Here is a 12,410-nt window from a genome sequence, read left to right as displayed (position 1 = left end):
GGTGCCTTCCAACCCCTAATATCCTGTGAGCCTGTGAAATCACATATGAAAGGAGCCTGCTGGCAGAGATTAAAAACCATGTTAGAAGAGGAGTAAGAGACCTCAGGGGTAATCTTTCTATCCAGGTTTCATTGTAAGTCCACATGGGAGAAGCAAGGGTCATCAGTAATCTGACAGTGAAACTGATGAAGTGTTTAAAGATGAATTTGAACCTTCACATATCTGGATAGTGATTGGGGTGTTGGAGACATTCTACTGCTTGAAGAACATCCAGGTTAGCTGCTGCTACACGGAGGAGAGGCATTTCTGCCATACTTTTCCCATAGGGGCAGTCATCATCAGTGTGGGGCCTGGTGTTCAAGTACTCAGGCCTAGGGAGGTGCAAAGGTGTAGAAGTTGGAGGTGAATGAGGTTAAGGCTTGAAAAACTGTTCACAGAATCATAGAATGGTTTGGGCTGGAAGGGACCTTAAAGATCATCACACCCCCCACCAGCCTAGGTTTCTCAAGGCCTCATCCAGCCTGGCCTTGAACACCTCCAGGGAGGGGGAATCTGTAGCCTCCCTGGGCAGCCTGTTCCAGTGTCTCACCACCCTCACTGGAAAGAATTTCTTCCTAATCTTCAGTCTGAATCTCCCCTCCTCAAGCTTCAGTTCATTCTCCCTCTTCTATCACTACAAGCCCTTGTAAAAAGTCCCTTCCTGGCTTTCTTGTAGGTACGCTTCAGGTACTGGAAGGCTGCTCTAAGGTCACCCCAGAGCCTTCTCTTCTCCAGACTGTTAATGTCCTTTCACCCCATCAGAATCAGCCCTATATTTACTCTGTTCATTTTCTCTTTGGAAACAGAAGCACTTGGCAAAATGGCTGTCTGGGAAAGAGGTCAGGAAGGATAAAGCACTGCTGAGTGTAGGTGCTTTTGACTTGATGTCTTCAGAAGCAGGTAAAAAGCAACAAGAGTCCTGGGCTGCTCCATTTTCCAGAGAGAGAGTGTTAATTCCAGCAGCATTTTTAAGTAGCTTCTTGGGCAGCTTTTAGAGCTGTGACATGAATGTTTTAATTCTTGCTATACAACTAAAAGCCTCGATGCCACGTCTGGATTTTCATCATCTTAGTCATTAGCCATATTGGATTATTAGTCATGTAGTGTCATCAAGGAGTTGTCTGAAGTCTGTGTGGAGCTCATTCCTCTTAGTATTTTGTCGCCTCCTTCAAGAGCATAATGGACTTCTAATTACCGTTAAACTCGCCATGAAGGGTTGTCTGAATCACCACAAACTAGTTCCAACAGCACCGAGCTGGAAGCCTTTAGGAAGGCCGTAGTGCAGCATGCTCTGAGTGATCACCAAAACGAGACAGGGAGGAATTATGAATTCCCACTTCAATCAACACAGAGGCTTTGTAATCATAGAGTCACAGAGTGGCCCGGGTTGGAAGGGACCTCCAAAGGTCATCCAGTCCAACCCCACTACAGTGACCAGGGACGTCCTCCACTAGATCAGGTTGGCCAGAGCCCTGTCAAGCCTCACCTTGAGTATCTCCAGGGATGGGGCTTCAACCACCTCCCTGGGCAGCCTGTGCCAGTGCTCAGCCACCCTCATTGTAAAGAACATGTTCCTAACATCCAAACTAAATCTCCTCTTCTCTCATGTCAAACCATTGCCCCTCGGCCTTTGCAAACAGTCCGTCTGCAGCCTTTGTGCAGGCCCCCTTCAGGTACCGGAAGGTGGTGATTAGGTCTCCCCAGAGCCTTCTCTTCTCCAGGCTAAGGCTGATTGTTCAGGTGCTGTCCTAACATCACTACTGGAAGCACTTTTATTTGCTTAGAGGCATCTAAGATGAGGATTTGCTTTGCAAGATCAGGTCTATGTTACGTACCAGTAGGGTGATTTCTGTCATGGCAGCTCAGAGGGACTCGTGTAACTAATGTGTTTTGTGCTCATAACAACATTTTATCCCTTTAACTTGTTTGTCTGGGGAAGCAATCCTTCCTGTGCCAATAGTTACATCTGCTGCTACAGCTGCATGGATGAGGGGCACGGTGCCCACGTAGCACACTGCTGTTCCTTTACCAGCTCTGCTCTCTGTCAGGCCTATAGGAAGGATAATCCAGCAGTCTGGAAAGAAAGGTATTCCTGTGCTGCTGGCACTTTACTGCTGGGGGTGTGTTCTATGCTCTAGATGTATTGGCTCCCTTCAAAAACGTCTTCCCCCCTCTTTGATTGAAAACCTTTCCTCTTGGCAAGAGAGAGAGAAGTGCTCTTCCTCCTGCACTTGCTGCTGAGTAAATGGAGCCCAGTTCAATTTGTCATGTTGCACAAGCTCTGGCTTTGCCCAACTGTGTGAAAATTTTCCCTTCTTGATGAAACTTCTGTCATCACGTGGGGCTGCATGTGTTGGAGACATTCATTTCCTGGGGGGCTGTAAGGAGCCTGCCAGGGTTTCACGGGACAGCTGTGCCTAGAAAGGCAGCAGGTAGCTGGAGATGGCTTGCTAATGAAAATGCAAAGCTGTATTCCTTACTTAGATTTTCAGACACACAGATACAACGTGAGAGGTGCTGGGTTTGAGATTTAATTCCAAAAGAAAGGTGGTTACCCATCAAAATATTAAGCAGCTGCCCTCAGCATTCTGGGGAGCAGAAATTTACCATCTCTGATCCCCTTCCCCTTTCAGTCGGCTGCCAGCCTCTTGAAACAAAAGCCCCTGAAGCCCCCCATTTCTCATGGTCTGAAAGTTTTGAATCAAAGATGAAACTGTTCTGTTGGCCAATTTTGTCCCATCTAGCTGAAATCTCCCCTCCATGTGTTCCTAGCCAGACTCCAGGCTGCAGAGCTCTGGAAATAGAAGTTCTCTCCGTTTTAGTCCTTCGTTCCCCTCGGTGCTTTACGTCTGGAGTTTTCCTGTGTGCAGCCTCTTTTACTTAAAGACTTTTACTATTTTAAGTTAATACATTTGGATTCTGTTGGCTACAAGAAGCTCTTGTGAGGTACCTTCTGTGGAGCTGCAGCCACTCACAAGTCACATAAAATCACAGAGTAGCTGACAGTGTAACTCTGGGTAGCTTACTCCAGAGTCCCAGCAGGCTTGAGCTGAAGTCCTCCTGCCACCCCTTCATGCACTGGAGAAGTGAAAGTGTTTTGAGTGATTCATAATTAGCAAAACTAAAGAGTTTATAGGAGTACAGCTAGAACACAGCCTCATGCAGTGGACGTTAAAATGGTCACATTTGTCTTGAATATTGCCTGTAGTGTACAAGGGAATGAATAAATGCATGGGCTTGGTGAATAATAAAAGCCCTTTTGAAAGAGGGATGGAGGTTACATAATTGACATCTCCTCTGTGAGTCCTCAGAGCCCTCAGTTGCCACTTAGTTTTGTCAGAACAGTTGTTTCTGCAGATAAATTAATTTCATGGGCTTTGACCATCATGACGTGGATTTGGGCTGTTTTCTTAATAGGGGGGGAGGAAGGAATTAGCTGTGCTGTATTGGTGCTCTGTGAGACTGTCAGATGCACTCTTCTTTAGCAGGTCCTCAAGAGGAAAATATTGAATGGCTGCCTGTCCTTTTTTTGTTTTTTTTTTCCTTTTAATTGCATTTAAAATGGGTGATTTTAAGCTGCTTAAAAGTGGGAATTGACATTCCCAGAGACGGTGTAAAACAAAAGGCAAAAAGGAAAAAAAACTAGCGGAGCAAGAAGCCGAAGTTTTGTCGTCTAATCAGGAATTAAAATGCCAGGAACACTTTTGAAAAGGTTTGTTTCCACGTTGTTGAGCTTCCCCCAGTATGAAAGGCTTATAAATGGGTGTATAAAGGGACATGTTAGTTTTGCAGGAGGGTTTGTGGGTGAGGGTTTGTGTGTCCTCTCCAAACTGAGGGAGGAGAGGATACACAAACCCTCACCCACAAACTCTCGCCAAACTGATACTTGGAGAGGCTACAGGTTAGTGCTAAACTGAAGGGGGGGAAAAAAAAGAAGTTTTTCAGTGGTGAGGCCATCTGAAAACTCTTTAATTCTGCAATGCTGTGTTTACAGCTGCAGTTTCTGAGTAGTCAGGCTCTCAGAATTCCTTTAGTGTTTGTTGTAATCCTTCCTTATAATAATGCTGTGTGGCAGAGGCAGCTCTGCCCATTTTAAATTATGCAGCAATAAACACATTACTGAAGCCTTCTCCAGGTTGCACTGTTGCTGGGGGATTGCACCCAGCACCCATTTGGAAGGGCTGGACCGCTCTGAGAAGCTGTCCTGAAAACATGACCCGTAAGCAAGGAGGAGAAACTCAAGGTTGCGTCTCTGATGTCAATCCAGGTGCACAAAGCAAAGCCTTCAATACCAATCTTCAGTGTCAGCCTTCAAAAGCCTTGGGAAAGATGATTTTGTGTGTTAGAGATTCTGCTTCCTTTTTTTTTCCTCTTGTGTCTTTTGTCTCTTATTAAATAAGCAGTTTGTTGATCCTTGAGTCAACAGCTGCTGTGAAGAATCCCTTCTACCTGAGCAGCCAGGGCGTCTGTACACAGGGAAGGTTTAGCAGGACAAAGCTGCAGCAGTTTGCTTGATTGTTTCCAACAGTGTTATGTAAGAATCACAGAATCATTTTGGTTGGAAAAGACCTTTAAAAACGTTGAATCCAACCGTTAATCTAGCTCTGCCAAGTCTGGTGCTAAACTATGTCCCTCAACACATCTCTGCATCTCTTAAACACCTCCGGGGATGAGGATTCAGCCATCTCCCTGTGCCAGGATTTGGAGCTATTCCAGTATTTCCCTTTCAGGGAAGAAGTTTCTTCTAATACCCAACCTAAACCTCCCCTGGTGCAACTCTAGGCCAATTCCTCTTGTCCTATCACTCACTACTAGGGAGAAGAGACTGACACCCACCTCACTACAACCTCCTTGTAAGAAGACCATGTAAGAAACTTGGCTATGACCCCAAAACCCCTGTAACTGAGGCTTTGCATTGCTGGAAAACACATCTCCTTACTCATTATTTGAACAAACTTCAAGTGGAAGAAAAAAAAAGATGTATTTTAGGTGCAAAAGGTACAACCTGCCCATTGTTAGAGAAGGCAGTTGTCTCCAACAGCTGCCAGCACAAACACAGGCTGGCAAACTGTCACTAAGGGAGAATAAAACTGCTTTAGAAACACCAAGTTTTTTTCCTCATGCAAAATAAGTAAATTCTGAAGAAGCAAACTAACTGGAAGTTGAGATGAAATCACTCTGTGACAGATGGTGCAATCTATTTTTCATATTGGGATTTGACCTTCTTGCTGCTAAGGTGTTCCTGCCTGACCTTGTGCACTGAGGTAGCACCTGTCTCTGGAAGGAACCAGTTCAGGTAAATACCTCCTCCAGAGAATCACACAATCAACCAGGTTGTAAGAGACCTGCAAGATCATCGCATCCAACCTATCACCCAACCCTAACTAATCAACTAGACCATGGCACTAAGTGCCTCATCCAGTCTCTTCTTAAACATCTCCAGGGATGTTGACCCTGCCACCTCCCTGGGCAGCCCATTCCAAGGGGCAATCTCTCTTTCTGTGAAGAACTTTCTTCTAAGATCAAGCCTGAACTTCGCCCTGCACAGCTCAGGACTGTGTCCTCTTGTTCTGTTGCTGAGGCATCATCCCATCTCGCAGTCCTCTGATGTCATCGTTCATACCAATCAGATTTGAGTTTCAAAACTGCTCAGTGCATGAAACCCACTTTTCAGCTGAGTTCATCCCGCTTGGAGTTCCACTTGGCACCGGTTCCTGAGTTCAGCTTGAGAAAATGGTTGTGCCTGTGCGCTGGTGCTCAGTGCTTTTGTCACGGGGTGGGGTGAATTTAAGCTCCTTTGGCCAACCATGGGCAGCTGCTTGGGGTCCATCCTGCCTTTTGGGCTACATGAAGCCACCTGTGGGACCTGGTTGCGTACTCTGTGAGTGGAGAGAGCCTGGATATTGCAGCAGGAGACGCTTTAAATGGCTGTGTCAGTGCTGAAGAGGGATCTGAGCGGCGTCAGTCTGGTTTCTCCAGCCTGTCTTCCTTCCCAGGGTATTTTTAACTTTGTTCAAGAGATTGCTCGTTATGGCTGATTGCATTATTGGCCATTTTTTCTTTTTTTGCTCTCCTTTGATGCCTGTGCCAGTGGTGCTTATGTAAAGGGGCTTGATGATGTTGAATGGTAAGAATGAACAAATGCAGCGGGGATTCAATTGCTGTTTTGCTCTCGAGCACAAGTGTTCTTTCTAAATCAAGGCTGACCACTTACTGTGTCAGTCAGCTATGTTTGCTGGAGACATGGAGAAACTATTCCATTTGCATTTGATTTAAGGAGAAATTTTGTTTGCTGGAGGTTCTCTGTTCTATTTGGAAGTTTTAGAAGTGTCTGATTTGTGAGTGCTCTGCATGCTTTAAAACAAATTTGGTTGCACCTGATCTTGCTCTCAGCTGCAGAATCCTGCGTGTACCTGTCAAGTAACTTGACAGCAGTACCCTGTCCTCTTTCCAGATGGGGCATTGGAAGTTATCAGTGGGTTATGGATGAAGGGCCCTTTCAGGTAGTTTGAAGATGACTCACACAGCCATCCGTCTCAGGTGAATTCATAGATTCAAAGAATGGTTTGGTTTGGAAGGGACCTTAATGATCATCCAGTCCAACCTGGCCTTGGACACCTCCAGGGATGAGGTATCCACAACCACTGGGCAACCTGTTCCAGTGTTTCACCACCCCCACTGTCAAGAATTTATTCCTTGTCTCCAGTCTCACATCTCCCCTCTTCCAGCTCAAAGCCATTGTCCCTTGTCATGTCACTTCAAGCCCTTGTCAAAAGTCCCTCCCCAGCTTTCTTGTAGGCCCCCTCCAGGTACTGCTAGAGAGCACCAGATAATGATGCTTGAGAACACCTCCCTGCAATGACATTTACTACTTGATTAATCAGTTGACACAGCTCTTACATTTCAAGCTTTAAGAGCTTTGTGAGTGTTTTCCAGCAGTTCGGCAGAGTCTTCCCACGGATGCAGTAAATGCTGGGTTGCTGTGAATTGAGGGACGTGTCATGCTCCAAAGTCATCTCTGCTGCTGCCACATCCCTTGCTTTGCTCTGATGTTTAGCAAATAGCTGGCTGGGGAGTTAGGCTGCTACTCTGGCAGGGAAAGTCACCCTCCAGAGCGAGTTAGCTTTCTTTTGGCCCAGCGGGCTGAAATGAAGTGTGGAGATTGGGAGACGCAGCAGTGGGATGGGATGTGGCAGCCAACAGTTGGATTGTCTTGAACTGCCAAAGCCCCTCAGTCAGGGAAGCACACACACTTCTTTCATCGAGCTTGGCAGGCCCGGCCAGGCCCTTTCTGAAGAAGAATTGCCATCAGTGAGGTATTCAGGAGAAAAAATGACTGTTCAAAAATGACTGTGCAAAAAAAAAGGGGCAAAAATTTCATCATACCATGGCGGGGACGCTCGATTATCAACTTCTTTGCCTCTCTGTATTCAGACAGAGCGGGGTTTCTGTGTGCTTGATTCATCACACTTGGCTTGAGAGAGAGCACAACATCTCCAGATAGCGGCGAGGCTGATTTTGTAGTGCTTCAATGTCCCTTTTATTCGGCCCCTGCTCAATAGAGCTTTGTGGACTTCTCTCTCCTAGAGACTGTAACTGCTGCCGCAGAGGCAGGAGCGGCGTGGAAATATGGACCATAAAAAATATTGGCAAACTGGTGCTTCTCAAAAATATGACCTGTGCTTAAAGCAACAGCAAACTCTTTATTTGACTTTTAAATCATGGCATCTCGGTGGCTTTTGATTCTTTGGAGCCTCTAAACAAAAGCGTGATATACCGCAGCTGGCTGGGAGCTAGGGGTTTAAGCCGTGGCAGATCTACAGGGGAAAAAATACCACTATATTCAAGCTGAAATCCCTTCCTGATAGGGCATTACAGCTGTTGGTGGCAGTGCCATGCAGAGAGGAGCTGAGCTGGAGCCTGCAGCAAATGTGGCACCAGAAAGGAGGAAGACAAGAGCCTTGGCTAAGCTGGGTGCAAACTGCACGACCTTGCAAGGAACTGAAGACTTGCTCCTATTCCACCTCCTATTACATAGGTCTTGTCTGAAAGATTAGTGGTAAAGGAGGTTGAGGAGTAAAGCACTAATGTTCCTGACAGCTGGCAGAGTGTTTTGTTGTGGTAATGCTGTGTGGTCTTTCAACTTCAGTTGGTTTCCATAGAATCATAGAATGGTTTAAGTTGGAAGGGACTTTAAAGATCATCTAGTTCAACACCCTGCTATGTGCCTCCTACTTGACCAGGTTGCTCAAGGTCCCATCCACCCTGCCTTTGAAAACTTCCAGGCTTGGAGCCCCAAAAACTTCTCTGGGCAACCTGTTCCAGTGTCTCACCACCCTCACTGGAAAGAATTTCATCCTAATATCTAATTGCACTAATGCTTCTTCCATTTGAAGCTGTCCCCCCTTGTCCTCTCACTCAATGCCTTTGGGAAAAGTCTATTCCCTGCTCTCAGGTCCTGGAAGGCTGCTCTAAGGTCTCCCTAGGGACTCCTCCAGTTCTTTCAATCTATATTCATAGAGATGTACTCCAGCCCTCTGATCATCTTGATGGCCTCCTCTGGACCTGCTCTAAGAGTTTGATGTCCTCCTTGTGTTGGGGGATTCAGAGCTGGACCCGTCACTGAAGATAAGGTCTCATGAGAGACCTTTCTGCTCATCCAAAGAGCTGCTGTTGCATCTGTTTACTTGGTTGGTCAGTGGTGGAAACCTGTCTCTCTTCCTGACAGCAGACTGTGTTCTGTCCTTTGGAACTTCATTTGGAACTGGAGGGAGGAAGTGGCTCTGCACTTTGGGGTTTTGGTCCCAAAATTAATGATGGGATTGATGGAAAAACACTGCTCAAGTCTATTGGCACATGGTTGATGGTTTGTGGGACAGTGATGTGTGCTAAGGGGGAACATCTGCCATAAGGGCATGGCTTGGGGAGGAGTCAAAGCATGGGACAGAGCTGCAGATGCAACTACAGAATGGCTTGTGTAGAGGGCAGCTTAATTAAAGGGAGAATGGAATTTCTCCAGCCTACAGAGAAAAGTGTAGGGAGAAGTTTGGTTCACTGGTGTTGCTGAGCATCTGCTGGCTTGTGATGATGCTTTTACTGCACATTGCTGAGGGGTTTTGCAGGTTGCTGTGTCTCTGAAAGGACAGCACTCGGTGTTCATCTCCCTTCGCTTGGTGCTATTTTTACAGCTCTCTGTGTTCAGCTGGCTCAGAATAACGTGCTTGTCATTCACCTGTCAGCCAAGAAATGTAACTTACTTCAGACTTCCTTCCCCTGAGAGTAGCTCCAATAGGAGGAATATCTTAATTTACCAAAAAATTCTGTGCTGTCCCCTTCCTGTGTGCTCTTAAAAGGCAGGCGTTTACAAAAAGGCCTCTGTTGCAGCATGACCTAGTTCAGGATGCTGCTGTGCAGCAGGTCAAGGTCTTGCAGTAAAGTTTTTAGCATCATAGGATGCTATTGGAATTGTGGATGGGATCTTCCAGATCACCTGTACCAGCAAATGGGTTTATTTGATGAATTGAAGCATGACTGGAGGAGCATGTGCCTGATTCTGCAGGCTCTGAGTAGATTAGAAGTACCTCACGTATTACAGAATGGCTTCGTTTGGAAGGGGCCTTAGGGATCATCTACTCCAACCTCCCCACCATGGGCATGGACACCACTCAACTAGGTTCAGCTGCTCAACGCCTCATCCAGCCTGGCCTTGAACAACCTCAGGGAGAAGGCATCCACAGCCTCCCTGGGCAGCCTGTTCCAGAGTCTCCCCACCCTCCTACTGAAGAACTTCTTCCTAAGATCCAGCCTAACCCTGCTCTCCCTCAGCTTAAAGCCGTTCTCCCTGTGTCCTGTTGCTAGACACTCTTTTGAAAAGTCCCTCTCCAGCTTTACTGTAGGCTCCCTCCAGGTATTGGAAGGCAGCTCTAAGGTCCCCCTGAAGCCTTCTGTTTTCCAGGCTGAACAACCCCAGCTCCTTCTGCCTGTCCTCATAGCAGAGTTGAAGACAGCTCCTTCACGAACCTGTGTCCTGTCGCAGAGGTGTGCTCTGTGCAGCATCAGCAGAACAGCTTGAGCTTTGCAACCCCACTGCACCACTTGCATGGCTGAATTGCTTGATGAGTCTCCGAGTCCTTCTGGGCTGACGTGCAGGAGGGTATAGACATGTTGTGAGAAGAAGGGAGCATCCCTATGGACATCAGAATCCTTAATCCTCAGATGCAGGGGAGCTGGACTGGGTTTTTGGTCTGTGTGGTTGCTACTGTCTCACTCAAGTGGGAATAGACTTTGGAGCTGGAACTGCAAGGGCTGCCAGTGATGCTCCTGCTCCTCTGGCTGGAGAGAGCTTAACCCGGGCAATGGTAAAAGCAATCTGGCTGCCCTCTTTGCTTGACTCTGGGTTTATGATGTGTTATGGTGTTATGGCCAGAGAAGGAACACATCTCACCAGTGGTCCAAAACTGACTGGATGTGAGCAAACCTGGATGCTCTGTAGCTCACAGAGTCACAGAATGGTTTGGGTTGAAAAGGATCTCAGAGATTATCACAGGCTCACAGGATGTTAGGGGTTGGAAGGGACCTCTGGAGATCTTCAAGTCCAACCCCTGCTGCCAGAGCAGGACCAGAGAATCCAGCACAGGTCACACAGGAACACATCCAGACAGGGCTGGAAAGCCTCCAGAGAAGGAGACTCCACAACTTCTCTGGGCAGCCTGTTCCAGTGTTTTGTGACCTTTACAGTAGAAAAGTTCTTCCTCATATTGAGGTGGGACTTCCTATGCTGTAATTTACATCCATTGGCCATTGTCATGTCAGAGGCACAAGTGAGCAGAGCCTGTCCCTTTCTTCCTGACACACAGCACTCTAATATTGATATACATTGATTAGATCCACTCTCCTCCAGACTAACCAACCCCAGGTCTCTCAGCCTTTCCTCAGCAGGCAGTGCTCCAGGCCCTTCAAGATCCTTATAGCCTTCCCTTGGACTCTCTCAAGTAGATTCCTGTCCCTCTTGAACCAGGGAGCACAGAACTGGATGCAATACTCCAGGAGAGGCCTCACTAGGGCAGAGTAGAGGGGGAGGAGAACCTCCCTTGATCTGCTGGACGCACTCTTCCTAATGCACCCCAGAATCCCATTGGCCATGGGCAGGGACTCCTCCTACTAGACCAAGTTGCTCTAGACCCCACGATGGGTTACTGGTGATGGCTGGGGGAGATGAAATGTTTCCTGCAAAGTAAACCCCAGTTCTAACAGCTGTGTTCTGTTTTCTCCCACACAGGTGGCCAACTTGGCCTGTTCCATCTCGAACAACGAAGAAGGCGTGAAATTGGTTCGCATGTCAGCCAGCCAGCTTGAAGCCCTGTGTCCACAGGTAAGGAAGAGAGTGAGAGCATAAGACATACCTTAACAGACTGGGCAACTGCTCCTCTTAATGCACGGTTTGGCCTCTTAGTGCTGTCTGTTGACTAGCTGCAGAGCTCCACTTTTTCCTTGGTACATGTAAAGAATGCTGGAAGGTGTCCAGAGAAGGGCCACGAGGATGATCAGGGGCTGCAGCACCTCTCCTCTGGAGACAGACTGAGACAGTTGGGGTTGTTCAGTCAGGAGAAGAGAAGGCCCTGAGGAGACCTTCTTGTGGCCTTCCAGTAGCTGAAGGTGGCTACAAGAAAGCAGGGGAGGCACTTTTTAGGGTGTCAAGGAGTGATAGGAGTGGGGGGATTGAAAAAAACTCTAGAAATGGGTAGATTCAGATTGGATGTTAAGAAGAAATTCTCCAGCATGAGGGTGGTGAGACACTGGCACAGGTTGCCCAGGGCGGTGGTGGAAGCCTCATAGCTCAAGGTCATGCTAGATGTGGCTGTAAGCAACCTGCTGTAGTGTGAGGTGTCCCTGCCCATGGCAGTGATGTTGGAACTTGCTGATCCTTGAGGCCCCTTCCAACCCTGACAATTCTATGATTCTAAATGCAGTTTGAGCATCAAGACCTAGCCACTTTAATGTACATGACAAAGGAATTGGTGGGAGGAAAAAGTCCTTTTTCACAGAACAGCTCTAATTTCATGTGGCCAGAGCATTCCAATAACCAGCAAGACAGTGAACTGGGGAGGCTTTGGTAGTTTACTGTGCACGGTCGTGCTGCAGGGAGATGTCTTCTGAAGATGTTACCACTGCTCCTGTGCATGCTCTAAGATGAATTATAGATAAGTTATGTTTTGCCTGAGGAGAATATAAATACATCCCTAATAAAATTTTCTTCAGAGAGCAAAAGCAAGGGAAGCTGGCAACATGTGAAGAGTTTGAACCTGGCTGAAACCACCATTAAATTAGTAACCTTTTAAGGGAAACAAGCAAATGAGCTTTCTCTAAGCAGT

At 47.1% G+C, this 12,410-nt stretch overlaps 1 protein-coding gene across 1 annotated transcript in view; it reads left to right on the top strand.

Moving 5' to 3' along the window:
• CTNNA1 (catenin alpha 1) overlaps positions 1-12,410 on the top strand; it is a 165,021-nt gene that overhangs the window by 103,310 nt on the left and 49,301 nt on the right. The window contains exon 10 of the mRNA XM_068157813.1: positions 11,318-11,410. Within this exon, the coding sequence (XP_068013914.1) occupies positions 11,318-11,410 (93 nt within the window). The remainder of the gene's footprint in view (positions 1-11,317; positions 11,411-12,410) is intronic.

Source organism: Melanerpes formicivorus, unplaced genomic scaffold, assembly GCF_026170545.1.
Source record: "Melanerpes formicivorus ecotype bairdi unplaced genomic scaffold, bMelFor1.0.p_v2 SCAF_2, whole genome shotgun sequence".
NCBI lineage: Eukaryota > Metazoa > Chordata > Aves > Piciformes > Picidae > Melanerpes > Melanerpes formicivorus.
This window is presented reverse-complemented; position numbering and strand designations above follow the sequence as displayed.